The sequence below is a fragment of the Rutidosis leptorrhynchoides genome, chromosome 6 (assembly GCF_046630445.1).
Source record: "Rutidosis leptorrhynchoides isolate AG116_Rl617_1_P2 chromosome 6, CSIRO_AGI_Rlap_v1, whole genome shotgun sequence".
NCBI classification, from domain to species: domain Eukaryota; kingdom Viridiplantae; phylum Streptophyta; class Magnoliopsida; order Asterales; family Asteraceae; genus Rutidosis; species Rutidosis leptorrhynchoides.
In genome coordinates this window covers 25,944,205-25,967,725 of record NC_092338.1, presented here as the reverse complement: position 1 = coordinate 25,967,725, position 23,521 = coordinate 25,944,205, and the positions used below count along the sequence as shown (strand labels likewise).

General features: G+C 36.9%; 1 protein-coding gene across 6 annotated transcripts; it reads right to left on the bottom strand.

Moving 5' to 3' along the window:
• Positions 1-6,626: 6,626 nt before the first annotated feature.
• Positions 6,627-18,314, bottom strand: LOC139851346 (polyadenylate-binding protein RBP45-like). 6 transcript variants are annotated; one of them, XM_071840369.1, is made up of 7 exons: positions 17,834-18,314; positions 17,094-17,556; positions 8,345-8,400; positions 8,142-8,272; positions 7,953-8,049; positions 7,049-7,189; positions 6,627-6,967 (listed from the first exon to the last, which is right to left on the bottom strand). In XM_071840369.1, the coding sequence occupies exons 1-7, from the start codon at positions 18,128-18,130 to the stop codon at positions 6,965-6,967; spliced, it is 1,188 nt and encodes a 395-aa protein (XP_071696470.1). In that variant the 5' UTR covers positions 18,131-18,314; the 3' UTR covers positions 6,627-6,964. The 6 variants fall into 6 exon arrangements, with proteins under 6 accessions (XP_071696470.1, XP_071696465.1, XP_071696464.1 ...); XM_071840364.1 differs by lacking the exons at positions 6,627-6,967; positions 7,049-7,189; positions 7,953-8,049; positions 8,142-8,272; positions 8,345-8,400 and adding exons at positions 12,945-13,809; positions 13,893-14,173; positions 14,262-14,564 and having other exon boundaries at positions 17,094-17,274; positions 17,305-17,556; XM_071840363.1 differs by lacking the exons at positions 6,627-6,967; positions 7,049-7,189; positions 7,953-8,049; positions 8,142-8,272; positions 8,345-8,400 and adding exons at positions 12,945-13,809; positions 13,893-14,173; positions 14,262-14,564.
• Positions 18,315-23,521: the final 5,207 nt, after the last annotated feature.

Below are 23,521 nucleotides of genomic sequence, written 5' to 3'. Positions count from 1 at the left end.
TCCAACTCTGCACCGAATGGTACTATCACCATGGAATTGGCTAAGGGTAGTATTTTGAATGAAGAGATGAGAAGAAAGTCACAAGGTTCCTCTTCACAGTCAGATATCTTGGTCACAGAAACGCGGGGGAGAAGTCATAGTAGAGGTCAGGGTAAAAGAGGCAATCATCGTAGCAGCTCACGCAAAGGCAAATTTGCTAACGTTGAGTGTTATAATTGTCATGAAAAGGGGCACACAAAGTGGTATTGTCCAAAGTTGAAGAATGAGAAGAAAAAGGCATATGACAAGAATAAACAAAAGAAAAGTGATGGTGGTGATGATGATAAGGTTGAAGTTAACGCTATCACAGATGAGTTCTTTGTTTGTATTGATTATGATATGATCAATCTTACTCATGATGACACGAGTTGGATTGTTGATAGTGGTGCTACATGTCATGTTGCAATTTGTAGAGATCACTTCTCATCTTACACTCCAGGTGACTATGGATTTGCTAGGATGGGTAATGCCGGGTTATCAAAGATCGTTGGTATTGGAGATGTTTGTTTGAAATTTGACACGGGAATGGAGTTAGTTTTGCATAATGTAAAACATGTTCCGGATATGAGACTTAATGTTATTTCAACAGGCATTCTTGATGATGATGGTTATTATAACGGTTTTGGTAATGGTATTTGGAAACTAACTCTTGGTTCTATGATAGTGGGAAGAGGCAAGAAAGACTCAAGATTATACATCACGCGTCCGAAGATCATCCAGAACATTGTTAACGCAGTGGACAATGTTGATTCTACTGAGTTGTGGCATAAAAGACTTGGCCACATGAGTGAAAAGGGGATGTCTATCTTGTTCAAGAAGAATGTGTTGTCGGGTGTTAGTGGTATTGATTTGAGTAAGTGTTCTCACTGTTTGGCAGGGAAACAGACCAGAGTTGCGTTTAAGAGTCATTCTCCTTTTCGAATGGAGAACATACTTGATCTAGTTCATTCGGATGTTTGTGGGCCTATGAAGACTAGGACACTTGGTGGATGTTCCTACTTTGTTACATTCATCGATGATCATTCCAGGAAGGTGTGGGTTTATACCTTAAAGTCAAAGGATCAAGTATTTGAAAAGTTTAAGGAATTTCATACACTAGTTGAAAGGCAAACGGGGAAGAAACTCAAGTGTATTCGGACTGATAATGGCGGTGAATACATTGGCAGATTTGATGCTTATTGTAAGGAGAATGGTATTCGGCATCAAAAGACTCCACCAAAGACACCTCAGTTGAATGGCATAGCAGAGAGGATGAACAGAACTTTGGTTGAGAGAGTTAGATGTTTGCTTTCACATGCAGGGTTGTCCGATTCCTTTTGGGGTGAGGCCTTAAATACGGCAGTTCATATTATTAATCTAACCCCTTGTGTTCCTTTGCATTTTGATGTTCCTAACAGGGTTTGGAGCGGCAAAGATGTTTCTTACCGTCATTTACGAGTTTTTGGATGTAAAGCTTTTGTTCATGTTCCCAAAGATGAGAGGTCAAAGCTTGATATGAAGACTAAGCCATGTGTATTCCTCGGCTATGGTGAAGATGATTTTGGGTACAGGTTATATGATCCAGTTCAGAAGAAACTCGTACGAAGCCGAGATGTTGTATTTACAGAAGATCAGATGTTAAAAGATGTTGATAAGACAGATTCAGTTCCTCAACCTAGTGCTGATCTTGTTGATTTGGATCCAGTTACTCCACAACATGTTGGAGATGATGTTCATAATGATGAACATGGTACTGATGATGATTATGCTCCGGAGCAGGTAGAGATTCCAGTACCAGATGTGCCCCCATTTGTCCTACTTAGGCGGTCTACCCGAGACCGTCATCCTTCTGTTAGATATTCTGCTGATGAGTATGTATTAGTTACTGATGGGGGAGAGCCAGAATGTTATTCAGAAGCAATGAAAGATGAGCATAAGAAAGAGTGGGGTGAAGCTATGCAAGATGAGATGAATTCCTTGCATGAGAACAATACTTATGAGCTGGTGAAGTTACCTAAAGGCAAGAGAGCTTTGAGAAACAAATGGGTATTCAAAGTGAAGACAGATGAGCTTACTTCACAACCAAGGTACAAAGCTAGGTTAGTCGTTAAAGGATTCAGCCAGAAAAAGGGTATTGATTTTGATGAGATTTTCTCACCGGTTGTGAAGATGGGATCTATTCGAGTGGTTCTTGGATTAGCTGCTAGTCTTGATCTTGAGGTTGAACAGATGGATGTCAAGACTGCTTTTCTTCACGGTGATTTGGATAAGGAAATCTACATGATGCAACCTGAAGGTTTTCGGGTTAAGGGTAAAGAAAATTATGTTTGTAGACTTCAGAAAAGTTTATATGGGTTGAAGCAAGCACCGAGACAGTGGTATAAGAAGTTTGAGTCGGTTATAGGAAAGCAATGCTACCGAAAGACAACTTCAGATCATTGTGTTTTCTTTCAGAGGTTTGGTGATGATGATTTCATCATATTGTTGTTATACGTTGATGATATGTTGATTGTTGGTAAAAATATTAAAAGAATTGCGCAGTTGAAGCGAGAATTGAGCAAGTCTTTTGCTATGAAAGACTTGGGGCCAGCAAAACAGATTCTTGGCATTCGGATTTCTAGAGATAGAGGTGCTAAGACGTTACATATATCACAAGAGCAATACATTGAAAAGGTGCTTAGTAAATTCAACATGGAGAATGCTAAAGTGGTTAGTTCCCCTCTTACTAACAACTTTAAGCTAACAGATAGAGATTGCCCTTCTTCAAAGGAGGATGTTGAGGAGATGGATAAAGTTCCATATGCTTCAGCGGTTGGTAGCTTGATGTATGCTATGGTGTGTACTAGGCCTGATATAGCTCATGCGGTAGGTGTTGTTAGTCGGTTTATGTCAAATCCGGGTAAGAAGCATTGGGAAGCGGTTAAATGGATTATGAGATACTTACGAGGTACTTCAAAGTTAGGTATCACATTCGGAAATGGAGAGCCGATGCTTGTTGGTTATACAGACTCAGATATGGCAGGAAACAAAGATAACATGAAATCCACTTCTGGATATTTGATGACTTTCGCAGGGGAGCAGTTTCATGGCAATCAAGGTTACAAAAGTGTGTTGCATTGTCTACAACCGACGCTGAGTATATGGCAGCAACAGAAGCGTGCAAAGAACTATTGTGGATGAAAAGGTTTCTACAAGACCTTGGGTTTAAGCAATCACGATATGTGGTTCTTTGTGATAATGAGAGTGCGATTCATTTGGCTAGAAATTCTATGTATCATAAGCGGACAAAACATATAGATGTGCGGTATCATTGGATTAGAGAACGTCTTGAAGATGGTTCGTTTGAACTTGATAAAGTTCACACCGATGATAATGGTTCCGACATGTTCACAAAGGCTTTAGCAAGTGAGAAGCTCAAGGTATGTTGCACGATCGCCGGGATGGCGATTCCTTCCTCATAATTGAAAAGGGGGAGATTTGTTGGGTATTTTATTTAGTTTCCAAATATGAGGAAATTAAAACCAAGCCCAAGGCCCAACAAATTAGGCCCAAATGTTGGTTGACTTGGTCAATCATTTGAGGGCATTTCAAATCTCAATTGAAAGCAGCTGTTTTCATTATCAAGAGAGTAGATAGATCAGAGAGATCAAAAAGAAAAAGAGAGATTCTCAATTTTCGTCTAAAAATACAGCAGTTCAGAAAATCGACGATCCCCGGAGATCCGACCGTTGAATCTTCTCAATTTTTGGGCTGTGTCTTCCTGACATCAGTGCCAACATTTTCAACCGTTGAATTCGTCTAATAAGGTCTGTAGGTCGTGATTTTGCTGCTGGAACAGAGAGCAGTTTATTGGGTGAATCTTTCATCTTTTGTCTTTAATTTCTTCATATACTTGTTGATTATTGTTGTTCAAGAGTATGATGATGTTGTATACCTCTAGTTGAGCTAGAGAAGGATTATTGTATTGCTCTTTTGTTGATGATAGTGGAACATTAAGTGGCTTACGAGTCCCGTGGTTTTTACTCTCGATTTTGAGAGGTTTTCCACGTAAAAAGTCTCGTGTGTATTGTGTGTGCTCAATTATTTTGTATTTGCTGATTTGGGACAGAATTGAGGCTGATTTGAGGTGATTGTGGTATACCTTATTTGTTAGTTTTCTCACAGGTTCATATGGGTCGGGAAATGCTTGTCAAACGGATGTTTGTTTCCGTTTTGTAGATTGCCCGTTGTGACCATTTTCCCATCAGTAGGAATATATGAGAATGTTTTTTGTCGTTTTATTTATACCTGAATGCAACATATATTATTGTCTAAACTCTTAAAACTTACGGTGGGCGGTGGCATAATATTTATATCGCAATGCAACATATATTGTCTAAACACTTGAAAACCAATGCCCATACTGCGGCTTAAGTTACCTAAACATTTTTATGAACCATGGTTATAAAACATCATTTAGGCCCAATAGATCTATCTTTAGGATTCGCGTCAATTAGTAGACTGGTTTACTAATTCTTAGGCTACCAAGCAAAAGGGGCATATTCGGCTTCGATCATTCAACCATATAATGTAGCTTCGATTACTTGTGTCTATTTCCTAAAACAGTTATTTCCTTCAATGGTCCACAGCAAACAACTAGGAGAGTTATTAATTCTTCTTTTCTTTTGCCAACATATTGAGGAAAAGTCTATGGTTTTATTTTGCGTACAATTGAAAAGAGAGAAACGATTTGTGTGTGTTTTTCTGCGGCTACCACCACAACCACGAACAACACATATTATATACTTATAATATCATTTTTAGGTTTTAAATTATTAAGATATATATGGAATAAATATTCTTAATAACTTACTCCCAATGAAATTCCTTCAAGACTAATCTAAAGGAATATTTGATTTGGACTATAACTCATAATTAATAATTAACAATTAATTATTATTTTATTTAAGAATTAATAATTCATATTTATTAATTAATAAATAATTAACTCAACTAGTTAATAACGTCCCGTATCATTTCTCTTTATCTGGTGATTATAAATATGCATATACAATATATATATATATATATATATATATATATATATATATATATATATATATATATATATATATATATATATATATATATATATAACAGGATATCTAAGTGCTCATTATGTGTGACCCCGTAGGCTTGTATATAAGCAGTAGTATAGCTTTGTGTTATGACGTGCACATTATGTCAACATAGAGTTAATAAGAAAAAGAAGCTGAAGGTCAACATCCATAGGCCAGTCGGTACACGAGTTGTATTTGATGAAGAAGGGGACACATGCCACCGCTTGCAACCTTAGCAGACACGAGGGCGGACTCTGCTCTACTTGATACAGATAAAGGTAATGAACACTCGTTTAAGTGATCCAAATGGAGATCCAAATGGAGCTTGCATGACGTTTTTTGGTTGATTTCTTTTTATATTGCAGACTTAAGAGAAAATATGAAAGAACGTGACAAGGAGGACAAGCAAGTGGACCGTCAAAGACGGAAAGAAAAGAGATTTAAAGGAGAAGATTAAATATAAGAGAGCTAAAGATGAAGATGAAGACTTTTGAGTCGGATAAAGACACCAAGACTGTGAAAAGATCGAAGGGTGTACTTTGATAGTGGTAGTGAATTTATTGTTGCGGTACAAATTTGGTTACAGTTGAAAATAATGGGAGTAGGAATATATGAGAATGTTTTTTGTCGTTTTATTTATACCTGAATGCAACATATATTATTGTCTAAACTCTTAAAACTTACGGTGGGCGGTGGCATAATATTTATATCGCAATGCAACATATATTGTCTAAACACTTGAAAACCAATGCCCATACTGCGGCTTAAGTTACCTAAACATTTTTATGAACCATGGTTATAAAACATCATTTAAGTCGAAACTAACAAGGGTTGTAACGTTATATATATTCTATATGTCATAAACCTGGATTCATTTCCAACTAGATTAACTTCAAAATAAGATCCATTGAAAGTTGTAACATTGATAGTTGAATTGAGTGCGAGTGTGGGGTCAATTAATCGAGTTGAGCTTAACCTTAAAAATACAAGCTCAATCAAGCTCGTGTGAAGTTTTGAATTCCAAGTTGAACAAGAGCTCGAGTGAAGGTCTAACTAACTTAAACGTAAAACAAACATTCAACTGTTTAAAAGTTAATGGGTAAAACTCTGTAGAAACTTATTATATATATATATATATATATATATATATATATATACCACACTTCACAAAAGTAAAATACTTGTTACAAACTTATTTTGTATCCCAATACAGGAAGTGTCTATTTAAACAGTAGGAGCATGATGTTTAGGAGTCCAGAAACACTTGGGCTTACAGTTTTTTTTTGTTTAAAGAGTAGGCTTTGGTTGTTTTTGACTCGGTCATTTGGTTAGCTTGCATTAGAGTTCTTAGCAGTTTACTCTTGTCGAGCCTTTATGGTCATGGTTAGGATGTATTGGTTTTTGGGAGTCTTCATCCATTGAAGACAGACATCCTTTAATAGTAATCGTTATTTTATCCAAAATTAAAAAAAAAAAATAAATAAATATCCAGAAGGCAAATTATCAAGACAAATATAATAGACCTTTTGAGCTGTAAATTATCATTCAAATATAAGAGAACAAGAGGTTTAGAAAAAAGTAACCTTGGAAACACTAGGGCTTACAGCAATCAAATATTCTCAACAAATATATCCAACAATCTCAACCCATACTTCAATAAAATCCACAAACAGAATATATCATCATGAAAGAACAAGAGAAAAAAATACATTGACAAGTAACATTCACGTAGTGTTTCCTTGGCAGATCAAACTCCATGACAGTATGTTACAGACTCGCATTCGGTAAATCATAATTAAACACGAACAACTTTAAATGTCATTCCATCTCTCACAACCGACAGCAGATCACTGCAAATGCATATATCATGATCAGCTTAAGAGCACAAAATAAATGACAGATCAAAACAAAACAGAAGGTGGATCCATTACCTGTTGTGGTTGTTGATAACCACCTCCATAACCACCTGTTCCTGCATAGACTCCATAATATGCATTTGGATCTTGAGGTGGTGGTGGAGCATACCCATATGCTGCTTGTTGATAACCATAATACCCATGCTCGGCCTGGCCCTGAATTATAAACACAAAGTCAAGCGCATTAAAAACTAGATATTGCAAAATGAGTGGGTCAGACGGGTAATATAAGATAACAAAATGAGCTACAATCAAAAAGGGCGTTGGCAACTTTACCACTAATTAGTGTACCAATTATGACTACAAAAAGTCAACTTTTTAAATACAACAACAACAACAATACCCAATAGAGTGTAGGGTATGGGGGAGGTGGAGTGTAGAAAATCATTCCTCGAACCCTAGATTAGAGGGAAGTCACAACTCCACCCGCGCGTATAGAACCCGCGACTAGATAAGATCGTCCCACCCTCTACTCGAGAGCCAAGAGATTGCTTCCTGAGGGACCTCCGGCCAGGAAACCTCAATAAAACGAGAAATTGCGGGTATATAAATCCAAATTTTGAATACACGGGTATATTTCAGACGATTTCCTACAAGTTCAGCCCATCAAGTCAACAACCCTCTTCCTTTGAGCTAATACTTATATGTTACCTGACTTGTTCCTTTTTTGCTTATTTTATACTCCCTCCACCCCAAAAAAACTTTCCCATTTGACTTTTCAAAGTCTTACTCCGTTAACTTTGACTCTCAATGTTTTGGTTGTATCGAAAAATAACTCATAAAAGTTGTACCAATGAAAAATACATTCAAAACTCAATTTATTCATATAACTTTCGTCAAATAATATATTATACAAACATAGCATAAATTTAACAAGTCATGTATTAGTCAAAAGATAAAACTTGTAATAGTCACAAACCTGTTTGCTCGAAAGACTACGTCCCCAAGAAAGGCGAACGTTTTGGCCACCTAGTTCACTACCATTCAGCATAGATATAGCTTGCTCTGCACATGCTCTGGAACAGCAGAATGATAAGTACAAAACAGAGGAAACACTCAAAAGAGGAAATAAGAACAAAAAGAAAATATAAACTTAAAAAACTTTTACCTGTTAGCAAACTGTACAAACCCGCAACGTTTGCCCACTATAATCTTCACGTGAATTAGTTCACCGAACTGGCCAAACACCTGTCTCAAGGCTTCATCAGAAACATTAGGATCTAACCCACCGACAAATATCTGTAACATGAATGTAAATTGTTAGCTGTTAAATTTACATACACTACTACAAACTGAAGACAAAATACCCACAGTTGTATTGTTTGGGTCGCTTTCTCCCTGATTTCCTTGAGCATTATGGTAGGGAGCTGTAAGCCAATAAATGATCAGACCACAAAAATGTAAAAAAATGTAGTAATAAATAATTTAATATTACAGAAGCTTGTTAGGAACCCATGACCCATTCTTCTTCAAAGAAAAATAACTTACTAGTTATTCACTGTCATAGAATAAGATACAGGAGAAGCAACATAATAATTCAATTCAAAGGCAACAAAAAGCATTATAAACCTAATATTAATAAACGGGTAAAAAAGTAAATGAATAAGGTTTTTCCTGCTGCCCGGGTAAGGGAGTATATTTTATATATATGTACCAGGCCTATACATGTATCCCAAACCTAACATTAATATCTCCACAAAAACAACATTAGAAGTTATGATTATGTTTAGAATTATACAAGAAAACTAACATATCCTATTGGCAAATGTAACCTACAAATGAAATCAAGACCAAGCTGACCAGACATTATAAAATATGAACACAAATTTAAGAACCAACATGTTTCTAAATACCCTTCATGACCTGAAACTCTAAGAATGAAATATGTAACAAGCCATTCACAACCAAACTCTAACCCTTAATACTACCAAAGTAGCATTCCAACAAATGACAAATGGTACAGGAAAACAGAGTAACCTCCAATTCTCAATGAAGATTAATAGTGTATCCTAGGGTTCACACGCATAAAAACACCATTTTTATACAGAAAAAGGGATCAAAGAGCACAAAAGATAACCAAATTTGGCAGTTTTCAGTATTTGCCGCCCAGCGTACAGCAGGCCGCCCAGCGCCATGCGTAAGCCGTGCAGGCAGCTTCTATGCTTAAGCCCTTTTACTAAGCGCGTGAGTGGCACGCAACCACGTCAGCACACGCCACCGACCTTCCGGATGCTTCGCGTAACAGAACTACTCGGTGATTGACACGCGTATCTCGAGAATTTCGGACATTCCACGCCTATAAATAGACCCCCTGGGTCACTGCATTTATCATCTGAACTTCAGTCGGAGAGAAGTACACTTTCTCCCTCACACAGTTCTCTCTCTAAACGCGCATTAGCCGCTTATCAGCAGTACGCTATACGGATCAATTTCATATTGATCCCCAGATTGATTGAGGCCACCCACGGATCTCTCATCCGTGTTCCGGGTCTGCAGAGATTATTTCTCGAGGGCAAACATCAATCAACATCATACGCCACACGCTGAGCAGCTATTGTCTTGTACTGGTACCTTACAGCCGCTATACGGAAAATCGTACCAACAAATGGCATCATCCGTCTCAAAGACCAGCAAAAACACCAAGAGCATGAAGGCAACAGAAACAACCTCAACAAAAACAGCACTCGAACCAATTGATGAAAACATCATTGGATCAGCCAACTCTTGAAGAAACTTCAATTGAGGAAGAAGATCAATTGCACACTGGTACCACAGATGACCAAGTGCATAAAACCATACCACGATTGAGGAAACCATTGATGAGAAGACATCTGATGTGAATGTTAAGCACAACAACAGAGGAAAGTCAATTTCAAAATCACAATTGTTCAAGCTATTCAATCAATTGAATACTTTGATTGATGATACTGAAAATCAACACAATGACGAAGGTTTTGAGGAAGATGATTGGAATTTTGGGGAAGAAGACGAGCAGTTCTTTATGACTGAGGAGATGGCAGGAAAGTTGCTGGATGGAATTTTAACCAAGATGGCACCATAAAGATATAAGCAGAAATTAGCACAGCCAGCTATCCGTGCAACGGTAGATAATTTGTTTGCTTTGATTACTGGAGATGAAGCTATCAAACCGCCAGCAATGGCAGAGTCAACACAGTGTTTTATCCCTCGAATTGCAGCTTATCCATTTCCAAGAAATTTGAGAATTCCATCTATCGGTGTTTATGATGGCACAACAGATCCAGAAGACTTTCTTACCATGTTTGAAGGTGTTATGAGATTACAACATTGGGAAGATGAAACTGCGTGCCATATGTTTCCAATGGTACTGCAGAAAATGGCGAGGGAATGGTTTGCTAGTTTGCCACCAAGGAGTATTACCAGTTTCCTTGATTTAAGGGCAAAATTTGTGATGCAATATCAAAGTTTGAGAAGCTGTACGTTGTCACATCTTGATGCACATGAGATAACAATGCACCAGAATGAATCACTGAGTGATTTCATGAAACGTTATACCATTGAATGTCAAAAAATACCAGACATACCAGAATCTCAGCTTGTTTCGGGGTTTATATTTTGTCTTGATCAGCGACGTTTTGCAAGATTAGTTCATGCGTTGCGTTATGATGTTCCAAAGACATTGCATCAGGCATTAGTTATCGCTCAGAAGCATTCAAGAGCAGGAGAAATGGGATATCCAAAAGTTGATAATTATCACAGAAATTTTAGACAGCAAGGCGGAGAACGGAACAGGAATGACAATTATCAGAGACAACGCGGGCATGAGAACAATTATCAGAAGCAGCAACATGTTTGGAGGGGGAATAATCATCCGAATGACAATTATCACCAGCGAAAACCATTAGACAGACATCCACTCATCATGGCTTTAACTAAAACTCCAAAAGAGATCTTGTTCACAGAACATGTTAAGGAAACCTTTCACCCTCCACCACCAATGGAAGAGCGTCAAGGACCACAGAGTGACAAATGGTGTGATTTCCACGAAGCGTATGGACACGACACTGATAACTGTAATTCGCTGATGAGGGAAATCATTGCAAAGATCAAGGCTGGAGAGTTAAACCATCTGTTACCAGAAAACCAATACCGGAGGAATGATCCAAATAAGCGTTTTGCTTGGCAAGGAAAGGTGCGTCACGGTGGACGGCATGATTGGAACAGGAGAGAAGAGAGAAAAGATGAAAGGGACCCAACCCCTGAAAGGCACATCAAGGTTATATGAAATGAGGTAGAGGAGAATGAAACAGACGGAGAGCGCAGGACGGAGCAGTGGATGTATGCTCCGATCATATTTCACACCATTCCAAATTGGCGTCTATCAGAGGAGTCTGTGGTCATTTCAGCTGTAATTGCAAACAGAAACATCACTCGAATTTATACTGATACAGGTAGCGAAGCAGATCTCTTGTATTTGCATTGTTTCAAAGATTATCAGTTCAACGTGAAGGATGGGCTTCGCTACACGAACTTGAAGATTGCTAGCATCACTGGAGAATCAATGAGGGCAGTTGATAAAGTGAAACTGGATGTAACATTGGGAACACACCCTTTGGTTCGAACAGAAATTGTAGACTTTACGGTTCTTGATGGCAGATCAAGATTCAATGCTTTGTTTGGTAGGCGAACTCTTCGCAAATTTGGATCAATTACTTCTACACCGCATGCAGAATTGCGATTCCCAACACCAAATGGTGTGGCAGTGATACACTCTGAATACGTTAGACTGGCAAGGGAGAGATCAGTTGTTTATGAAGCTCGGGGGAATTTTGTTCGAAGAGGACCGGCAAGGCAGTTGTTTAACAGAAATGACGTGAATGGGTATTTCAAACCGCCCAAAATGTGAGGGCCTTAAACACAAGACGCAACACGCTGCACGGAAAACATTATGTTAACATCATTCGTGCAAATAATTTGTTGATTCGTGCAGAGCAATTTGTTAACCATGATTTTTAATTTTCCTCAGTTCAGACAAAGCACAATACAATTTTTGTAGTTTTCTGATTGGGATTGATCACCCCATAAGAAGATGTTGCACAAAATGTTGTATATGCGGCAATGGAATATCAATAAAATTTTATTTTTCTCACGCAAAACGATACGCGTTACAAATGTAGAACAACAGATTCATAATTACCCACATAAGGCAAGGCATTTTTATGCCCCCGATGGTATAGGCTCTTGTGTCAACATTAGACACAAGGGATCGGCTAGCGTAAGTGTTTACTTCGCTCGAGGGCACCGAGGCAAAAATAAAGAACTCTTAATGTAATGACATACAGAATGGTTTATCACAAATGCATAAATCCATTTATACACAGAAAACAGAAAAAATACAAGTGTATTTTATAAGCCGCACAACGCCTAAGCGCAACACGAAAAGCAGAGTATTCATTGAACAAGTATACTTTATGCACATACCTTATACATACATCATTTTTATGATACCTTAACAACATAAAATATCATTATTTTATTACTTATTTCAGAAAATTGATTTCAATTATTCAAACATATTTCTACAAAACGGACACCCTTATGCTACACGACCCTTATGCTACACGGAGGGCGGACGGTGTTTTGATATTTTCTTTATATGAAAATAACAAAGACGTATATATTTTACTGATACATTGATATGAAGCAGAAATATATTATGCCATATAATGGCAACAATTCTCAACTTCATACATAGATTATGAAGTAATTTTTGACGGACAGCGGATAACGGATGACAGATCAATACAAGTACCATATCAAAAATCAGTTCAAGGCAAAAATCATTTTATATAACATATATGAAATCTAAGCTTTCTATAGCTTGCAATGGTTAAACACATATGGTAGAAATATGTTAATCATGGAAAGCAAAAAAGAAATATGTTAATCATGGAAAGCAAAAAGGCATATATAATTTCAAAGAAGCACCAAAATGTACAATTGTTTCAAACAGAAGAATTATGTATTGTTATTACAGACAGGATTTCAACGTAATTTCAAATAGGAACTTCCAAGATATCCTTAACAGAAACATCTTCTCTGCCACATACTTCTTCTAACGTGACAATCTTCAGGGTAGACACTTCATCTATTGCCACCTTCAGTCTCGCATCAGCATCTGGTTTGATATGTTTCGAAATTACAGCTGGTAAGGGATCAGGCTTGTCAGGAAGGGCATTCACAATTTCTTCCACTGTATCTGAAAGGTCCTTTTCTGTGGAAGCCACCAGATACCTATGAAAAGTTTGGCCAACAAGTGGAGAACTTAATACCCTTTGCACAAGGGATGGAAGACCAGCCTTCAAATCCACAAAATTTTTCTCAGCACTAGCAGCAGCAGCAACATTCTCTTCTACCGCTCCATTCTTGTCCTCCGGCATCTTCTTCAACTCCTCATTCTCCTTCAACAGTTTATCCTTCTCCTCCATAAACTTCTCTTTCTCCACTCTCTCTAAAACACATTTTGTTTCTACCAACTGTAACATTTCATCCTTCTTCTTTGCTGCATCCATTGCAATTCTCAGTTTCGAACTCGCATCTTGCAAATCACCTTCCAGTTTCTTTATTTTGGTGACATTATGAACAGCATTGGAAATAATGGCCTTCTGAGCTTCTTGCATCTTAAGGTCGTGGATCACGTGTTGATTAAGAAGTACCAAAGCTGCAGCAGTGGATTGACAACTTTGTTTGTGAGTCATAGTGGACAGAGAGGAAGATAGATCAGCAAGTGTGTTTGCCTACATAAGATATATACAAACATAATAAGAATACAACTAACGGTGAAGTAGTGGTATTGGATTACAAATATTTTAACGGTTACCTTAAGAAATTCAACAAAACTATCAGATTTGTTGACGGGGTCTTCAAGAAAGGTTTTCAAGCCAGCCAGGGGCACCACAGATGATGGCTGAGAAGAGGATGAAGATTGAGTGGTACCAGTACCCTTTGAAATAAATGGGGTGGAAAAAGGGGGAGTTTCAAAAGAATCATCTTGGGTTTCTTCATCATCGTCATCACTGTCATCTTCAATGTCAACGGCCTTATTGCTCTCATCATCATTCCCAGCAGTAGTATCAACATTTTCATCTTGTAGAATCAATCCTATAAAATGAAAAAAACAGATAAGTATACAACAGAGCACCAACACAAATTGTTAATTTACTTACAAAGGTACAGATGAGAAACATACTTCTCTTTTTCGGCTTTTCAGTAGCTTCACTCACTGGACGTTTCCCTTCACGTTTAGAGCGCCTAGCAGACTTTTTGGCGATGGACGGTTGAGGGGTAGTTTCAATAATTTCAACATCAGGAGACGGTTGAACAATACCACCATCTCCACCCTCAGTAGGCCGCTCTGGGCTCTTCAGTTGTTGCTCAAATTCAGCATCCTTGGCTTTATCAGCCTCAATTTCAGCAGGGGTTTTGGGACGTTCAGAAACAAGGGGATCTAGATTGATTTTCTTAAAAGTCATGTAAACATGCATCTCTTCTTCTGCAATCAGATAACATACAAACAAGCAGAAACATATATAAGAATATATACAACTCGTGGTAACATTATATGGGCATAGTATATCAATAGAGGTGCCTACCACGGCCTTCTCAACGCAACACCGGCATGTATCCAGCACACCAATTATTACTCATTTTGCAGAGAACTAAGATGGCTTCATAATCATTATATGACCTTTGTGGAAACTGGAATGTCTTCAAAGTTTCAAGAACCGAATTTTCATCATCAGATAAAGTGATGGACTTACTGACCCCTATTGTAGTTTTTCTCCATCCACGAACACACGCCCATGCATCCTGAACAACCCTTTCATTGACAAAGAAACAGGGATCTTTCCAATTTTTTAAAGAAGTTTCCTTCACCCCAGTAAAGGCCTTATTTGGCTTACAGTCAAATGTATACCATCATTTGCTAACTAATCTAGTTCTAAACAATTCTTGAAAAATATTTACATTTGGAACTTCTTCTACAGCATTACAGTACATTTCAAAAAGAATAATTTTTTGTAACCCTAGCGGATGAATTTGACTAAGACCTATTCCATAATGGGCAAGGATTTGTTGAAGAAAAGAAGAGAGGGGAATAGGAGATTTCCTACAGTTAATTGAAGCTTATAGAGGGTGATCATCTTCTCAGGAGGTTTATTAGCCCTATCGCTAGAAGAGGGAACAATAGGGTTTAACAATCTAAGATTTCTACGCTTTCTGCATAATTGGTCTATTTCGGCTTCGGTAATACTGGAAGGAATAGTACTCACATCACGATTGTCTCTTTGGGAAGAAGTGCTGCTGGATTCGGCCATGGTAGTATACAAAATAAAAGAAATACAAGCAAGAAGAGAAAGATGAGTGATAACTGACCTTGCACTTATCAAATCGCTAAAATGAGTAATTGTAGTTATCTTCAACGCAAATAATCAGTTTTCGGAAAAGGAAAAAGGAAAGGGGAACGGGCTATTAATAGTCAAGCAAATGGATGATGAAAGGATGAGATTGAGACACGTGTATGGGCCAGATTAATTGGGCAACAATTTAAATTTCGAAAATAAATCAAAAAGATTTTGGGGGCAAATTCATAATTAGTAATGTGACGTCAGCACAGAAATACAGACGGCTATAGCAGTTTTGTGTCTTCGAGGAAAAAGGCATCTTTTATTTTTAGTTTAATGACTATTTTTTGCAAAAATAAAGACATTAAACTGGGGGGCATAAAAACACCATTTTTATACAGAAAAAGGGATCAAAGAGCACAAAAGATAACCAAATTTGGCAGTTTTCAGTATTTGCCGCCCAGCGTACAGCAGGCCGCCGAGCGTCATGCGTAAGCCCTGCAGGCAGCTTCTATGCTTAAGCCCTTTTACTAAGCGCGTGAGTGGCACGCAGCCACGTCAGCACACGCCACCGACCTTCCGGATGCTTCGCGTAACATAACTACTCAGTGATTGACACGTGTATCCCGAGAATTTCGGACATTCCACGCCTATAAATAGACCCCCTGGGTCACTGCATTTATCATCTGAACTTCAGTCAGAGAGAAGTATACTTTCTCTCTCACACAGTTCTTTCTCACTCTAAACGAGCATTAGCCGCTTAGCAGCAGTACGCTATACGGATCAATTTCATATTGATCCCCAGATTGATTGAGGCCACCCCACGGATCTCTCATCCGTGTTCCGGGTCTGCAGAGATTATTTCTCGAGGACAAACATCAATCAACATCATACGCCACACGCTGAGCAGCTGTACTGGTACCTTACAGCCGCTATACGGAAAATCGTACCAACAAAGATAAAGTAATTAATAGAAGACTCGAATGAAAGGAATACGCGAGAGAAACAAAAAACCTAAAAGAACAGCCATTATATGAAATGAATACTATGTTGCCCAAAAAGTAAATAAAAACTGAAACAATAAAGAAAATGCAACGTGACAAGAGTAAAGCAGGTTACTAGAGATTGGTAAAAAAAAGAAGTTCAGTTAACAAAAAGTAAATAAATACAAAAAGGGACTGGAAATTTAACAGGAACGAAACTGAAACTAAGTTTAATGTAAAAAAACGTAACGCAAAGAACTGTAATAAGGAAAAAAAACTCATTACGTAAACAAAACCACTGACCTAAACAAGGCCACTGCAATGAAGTGGCATCATTTCAGCTGAAATCAGTTCCAGGCACCCAAAAATGAGAGCCTCTCAAGGTCCTGCTATTGAGACAATAGGAACTTTTATAAGCTTTGTGTATTTTAAAATTAAATAGAAATGATCCCAGGTTCACAAACGTAGATACTAGAAAGGAAGTATTAAAATTCATTTGATCTTCAAGGACTAATAGATAATATCGAAGTCAAAAACCACCATAAGCTCTCACGAAAGAATAGATTGTACATAGAAACAAACAGTAGACCAACTCTAATGCATCAGAAGAAACAAATAAGATAAGATCTATAACAGTTGCAGTTTCAATAGACAGTTTTCATAAGATTTAAAAACAAAAACCTTTGATAAACATACCTTTCTGCATACCACCTACTGCACCAGTCTTGTTGGTAGCCGCAGGACCAATACGCATGGGCCTAGATGAGCAAAGAACCCCATTCATTTCAGACATGGCGCGAATTTGTTCACTCTCATCACCAAATCTAACAAAACCATAGCCTTTAGAACGACCCGTTGTTCTATCAGTGACAACTTTTGCACCCTTCACAGAAGAATAAACAGTTTTAAACGTCTCCTGAAGTATGTAATCTGAAACATCTGCAGCCAGATCACCAACAAATATTGTGTAGTCAGGTGTATCATCGTTGCGTCTCTCCCCGGCCCAGTTAAGCCGGAAAGTTTGTTCAATAGATGGCATCTGGGTCCCGTTGTACGTCTGCAAAGCCATTTCTGCACCTGCACGAGTCCTGAACTCGATGAAACCATATCCCTCAGGTTGCCCAGTTTGCTTGTTTCGAATAATTTTCACTGTAGCAACCTGAATACAAGATATAAATATTTTCTATAACTATGACTATGAGAAGAAAAACATACAAAAGTCAATCACACAACTAGCATCTATTCACCTATACTTGTATACTATTCAGAACCTATCAAGTCCATAAGTGATAGCAACATAATTTCATAGCATCTATTCACCTATACTTAAATAATCAGACCTTTAAATGTCAACAGCGTAATTTCATAGCAACATAACAAAGTTTAAGTCAAATAATTAATGATATATGATACTAAATAAATGAGATAAAGTATACCTCTCCAGTATTATAAAAACAATTAGCAACATAAGTTTCATCCATCCAATACTGCAAGTCACCAATCCAAAGTGACTTAATCTCATCAGAACTTGCCGGAGCACCACCTCTATACTGTTGTTGTTGTTGCTGCTGCTGCTGAGGTGGCGCTTGCTGCTGGGACCACATTTGTGGCGGTAGCGGCTGTTGATGCTGCTGGTGAGGTGGTTGTTGCATCATCCACTGTTGTTGATACGATTGTTGCTGGGGCGGTTGTTGCATAGGTGGTGGTGCCATGCCGTTTCCTGGTTGCATCATCTTATTGAAAAAGGTTAAAACCCTAACTAGTGACTTGAAAAAAGGAAAAATTTATGTTCAGGATGGACGGTGAGATATAAACCCTAATACGGAGTACAATTTATATGCTTAGAGGTTGAAATTAGGTTTCGATTTAATACGAATCCTAGCCTAGATTGCAGAGAGACCCTAAATTCAGATAGGGTCTGATTCGGGCAAGAGGATATTTTTATTCAAGCTGACGACGTATTTGATACAGTAACGTGGAGTAGTTTGGGCTGAGCGTTTTGGGCTTGCGTGATAGATAATACAAGCCCATTATGCTTAAAACGATCGCAAGTACATTTGGTTATGTTTTGAAGATCCACATAAAAATGACTAACCTGAATGAAAAATACCATTATCGCATTTACAAATTTAGAATAGGGGAAATGCTAAATAGTAACTTAAGAACACAAATCAACTACAATTAAATACATTTAATAGTTTGTAGGAGAAAAAAATGTGTGGTTGATCCTTGTGGTTTACATCAAATGAAGTGGTTGGCCTCTGTACGTTTTTTCGAGGTGGTTAGTCCATTTAGTTTACCAAACGAGCGTGGGTGGTCACTCCATCAAACAGATGTTTAATTGACTCGTCAACCCTCATCACGTGATTTGCATGTGATGGTAATTTCTTTTTTTAAATCTTATTCTAACACTTTAAGCCTATTTCATTCCACTATTACATCACTTATCTTCTTCTTCCAAATTAAACTCGTCGATGAACCATTACCCAAATTACAAACCTTAATTTTCAATGGTCAATTGATGGTGTGGTCGCCGAGCAATTGGTAATGTAAAGTAACTAATTTTAGTATTTTTGATTAGATGTCATATTGCATGTTTATTGGTTGATACGATCCTCCAATGACAGTTGACATTATCACTGGATTGTTAAATTCAAAGATTTTTCTTAAAGAAAAAGTATGAGAATATAAAGATGAAAATCTTACTTTTTAAGTTGGTTAGGTTTTGACATTGTATTATTTCACCTATTGAACTAATTAAGTTTTAGTCATTTGTTATGAAATTTTTCTTCAATTTGAATGAAATTGTTTGAAGTATGCTATTATCATCTGAATGAAGTTATGTAGTTTTCTTCTTTGTTATGTAGTTTTTCTTTAATTTTAATGAAGTTAAGGTTGGTTCTTTGTTCTTTGTTATGTAGTTTATGTAGATGTTCAAATCCACAAATTATGTATCATTTGTTGTTCCTGTAAACAAGTGTACAAAACAAACGTAACATCTGTTGTTCCGGGAAACAAGTGTATGTACCAAAACATAATGTAACATCTGAATTAAGCTAAGACATCCAAATTCAAGAACCGAGTGCACCAAATTACCATTACATAATGCTGGTAGTACGCATATATAACTTCGAATCACTCGAAGTTATATTCTTTTGCAAAAATTAATTTTTTCAATTAACCTCCAAATTAAGGATGTCTATCATCAAAATCAAATGATATAAGCAAAAACATACCGAAAATTAGCTACCAATCAAATCAAAGTCATTAAGTTGTTCCCGAATCATGTATAACTTCGAATCATTCGAATCCATTGTTGCAAATTGTGATTAAATGCAACCGATAGTTAGGGTTAAGGAGGGATGAAGAAAATGAAACGGTTTGAAATTGAAAAGTCAATTGATCTGCTAAGAGGTTATAATAATATAAAAGGACGATATTACCTATCACATGCAAATCATGTGATGTGGATGACGAAAAAATTAAACATCCGTTTGATGGAGGGACCACCCACGTTCATTTGGGAAACTACAGAGACCAACCACACACGTCCGTTTAAGGTGATTATTTGATTTGAAATTACACATTCATTATTCAAAATTGCATAGTCATTATTCAAAATTGCGTAACCATTATCGAAATTGCATAGCCATTATTCAAAATTATATGTTGGCGTCTTCTTTATAACTGTATTGGAATTCATGTGGTTTTTGGTGTCTTAGTTTGGAGTTTTTCTTTATCTAGGTCGCTTCTTGTGGGCTTTGCTTGTATTTTGGCTTTGGTTATAAAATTTTCAGCTTTCAAAAAAAAAAAAAAATTATTCAATTATTTGAAATTGATAGTCATTATTTTATAGTGAAATAGGATTCGCAGTTTTATCCACTTATCATTTCGCTAAAATAACTACACAATTCTATCGCAGCGCGCAGACATTTTTAATAGTTAAACCAAAACGTTGTTTAAGAGGTGCATATATATAATAAAATTAATACTCGGTAATTAATGTAAATCAAGAAAATGATCATTAGGCTTGTGAGCATAATTACATACAGATTCAGCTAATTTCATCCAAACACACATAAAAGTGTTCAAGCTCAAGTTTTTTTTTTTTTTTTTACTAACCAAACTTCATGTATTTAAGCTTAGACTCGTGTTCGTTTAACTTCATCTCAAATTAAACTTTTAACAAGTCGAGTGTGAGTAGCTCGACTCATTTACACCCCTACGCATGTCGGCATGCCGCTGCAACTATTTTATTTGATTCTGTTCTTGGGTCATTGCAGCCACTCTAGATCATTTCGGGTCACTTTTTTTTTTGGGTTATAACTTTTTTTTTTTTTTTTTAGTTATAACGGATTGCAATTAGTCATTGCTTTCTATTTGGTGCAGACCATTTGTAATGGTTATGTATTGTATTAATGCACCCATATGTATTATACTTGATATATTTTATTAATATATTATCTTGCTTTAAAAAACAAAAATTACACGCCACGCATATGTGTTTATTTAATGTCTGTGTGCAAGTAGTCTCATTACTTTCAACAATGTGTTGATAGTAAACACTCGTCACTTACACTTTACTAGTCAATGCACGAGGAGCCATCTACTTTTTGCGTTATTGCTAGTTATATCTAGGGATGACAATGGGAGAGAACAAACACGTGACCCGCGGGTACTCGATCCGCGACGGGCTGGTAAAATAATCATTAAATCTTACTCGCGGTCATGAGTACGGGTAAAAATTTATACCCATCGGCGGGTCGCGGGTATATACTACCCGTCGCGGGTAAAACCCGATCCGTGAATACATGAAACTTTTCTTAATTTACCCACGAATTAATACTTACAATTATTAAATTTAAAAGTTATTTTTACTAATAATGATTAAAAATAGAATATTATATACATGTAAAGAACTTAATTTTCACGTCATTATACATGTAGCTTGTACATTTTGTTTTATAATTAATAAAATTATTTGGATTATCTAATAAAAAGTTGTATATTATTATTACCCGCGGGTCACGGGTATCCGCAGGTCACCGGCATGGGCGAAAAGTTTTTACCCGTGAGCGGGTACTGGGTTTCAACGTGCAAAACAGAAACCCGACGGCTGGGTCGTGGGTATATAGAACTCGTGCCCGTTACCAGCGAGCGCCATCCCTAGTTATATCCATCAAAAACTTCTTGTGCTTGAAGGTTAAATATGGTTAAATATCTGTATCCACATGTTAATTAATACGTTGACATAATGTGGAAATGGGATCAATACTTTTTACATTTCATGTGTTTGTATTCTTGTTATAGTTTTGAATATTGAAAAGTTGTTTTCTCTTTTCAGACCCGAGTCTCCGACTCACTTCGTGAGCAGTTCGTGAGCAGATTGATCTCAAGGCGATAACATTATGCACGACTCCGATCCGAGCAATTTGCAAAGCATGTTATGTTCACTTTGGCTACTTGAGAAGTCGAAGATTAAGGATATTTTTCAGTTTTATTTGTACAAGGGAAATGTAGATTTTAGAAGACGACATATATATGAATATGACATAAGAAATAAGAAATAAGAAATATATGTTATAATTCAGTAGGCTTATAACTACTTTTAGTGGTTTGATTCTTGATGTTATAATTCAGTAGGCTTATAACTACCTTTAGTGATTTGATTCTTGATTAAGAATACTAATAATGAAGTGTAAGAACAAAGATGATAATGGAGAGAAAGAAAGAAACACTTTGTAAGTGTGAGAAATGGTGCAAGTTTAATGCTTGCATTCATGGCTATTTATAGCAAAAATATCACAAGTTTAGGTAATACAATAATATTACTTTTGTGTATCAATAATTGACTATCCATTTATATATATATATTTATATATTATAACACTCCCCCTTGGATAGCAATTTTGTTTGTTGAAGATCAACTCTAAGTTACTGCCTCGTTAAAAACCTTGCTAAAGAAAACCCAGTGGGAAAAACTTTAGCTAAGGGAAAAAGAGTGCAGCATGGAGTTGACTCCCCCTCAAGTAGACATCGCTTCGGTTGTTACATCTTTTGAACATGTCTCATGCCAATATTATGAACGTGTGTTCTGAAAATAGCAGTTGGAAGTGCTTTCGTGAAAAGATCAGCAGAGTTTTTTGCTAGATTGAACATATCTCATTTCAATCTCGTTGTCCTTAATGAGATTTTGAGTGTATGAGAAGAATCTAGGAGGTATGTGTTTGGTTCGGTCACTTTTGATATACCCTTCTTTCATCTGTGCTATGCAAGCTGCATTATCTTCATAGATAATTGTTGGACTTTTATCGCATTCTAGTCCACAAGAATCAGTAATGATTTGTGTCATTGATCTCAACCAAAAACATTCCCGAGTAGCTTCATGTAATGCAATCACTTCGGCATGATTTGATGTTGTAGCAACAAGTGTTTGTTTTTGAGAACGCCATGATATTGCAGTACCTCCATTTAGGAATACATATCCAGTTTGAGATTTAGCTTTATGTGGATCAGATAAATAACCTGCATCAGCATAACCAACCAAATCTTGTTTTGATTCGTTAGAATAAAATAATCCTAAATCAGTAGTTCTTCGAAGGTATCGAAATATGTGTTTGATCCCATTCCAGTGTCTTTTGGTAGGAGCAGAGCTGAACCTTGCCAACAAATTAACTGCAAAAGAAATGTCAGGTCTTGTACAATTTGTAAGATACATAAGAGCTCCAATTGCACTAAGATATGGTACTTCTGGTCCAAGAATATCTTCATGATCTTCACATGGACGAAATGGATCAGTTTCAACATTGAGTGATCTAACAACCATAGGAGTACTTAATGGTTTTGCCTTGTCCATATTGAAACGTTTCAGAATCTTTTCAGTATATGTTGTTTGATGTACAAGTAAACCATTAGGCATATGCTCAATTTGTAAACCAAGGCAATACTTGGTTTTTTCGTGATCTTTCATTTCAAATTCTTTCTTTAGAAGTTGAATGGCTTCATGGATCTCTTTATTTGTACCTATGATGTTAAGATCATCAACATAAACAGCTATGATCACATATCCGGATGTTGTTTTCTTAATGAAAACACAAGGACAAGTAAGGTTATTTGTATACCCT

Coding starts and splice junctions, on each gene's coding strand:
- LOC139851346 (XM_071840363.1), bottom strand. CDS start 18,130: ATGATGCAACCAGGAAACGGCATGGCACCACCACCTATGCAACAACCG. Junction 17,557..17,833: donor GTTTTTATAATACTGGAGAG/GTATACTTTATC, acceptor TCTTGTATTCAG/GTTGCTACAGTGAAAATTAT. Junction 14,174..14,261: donor TGAAAAGCCGAAAAAGAGAA/GTATGTTTCTCA, acceptor TTCATTTTATAG/GATTGATTCTACAAGATGAA.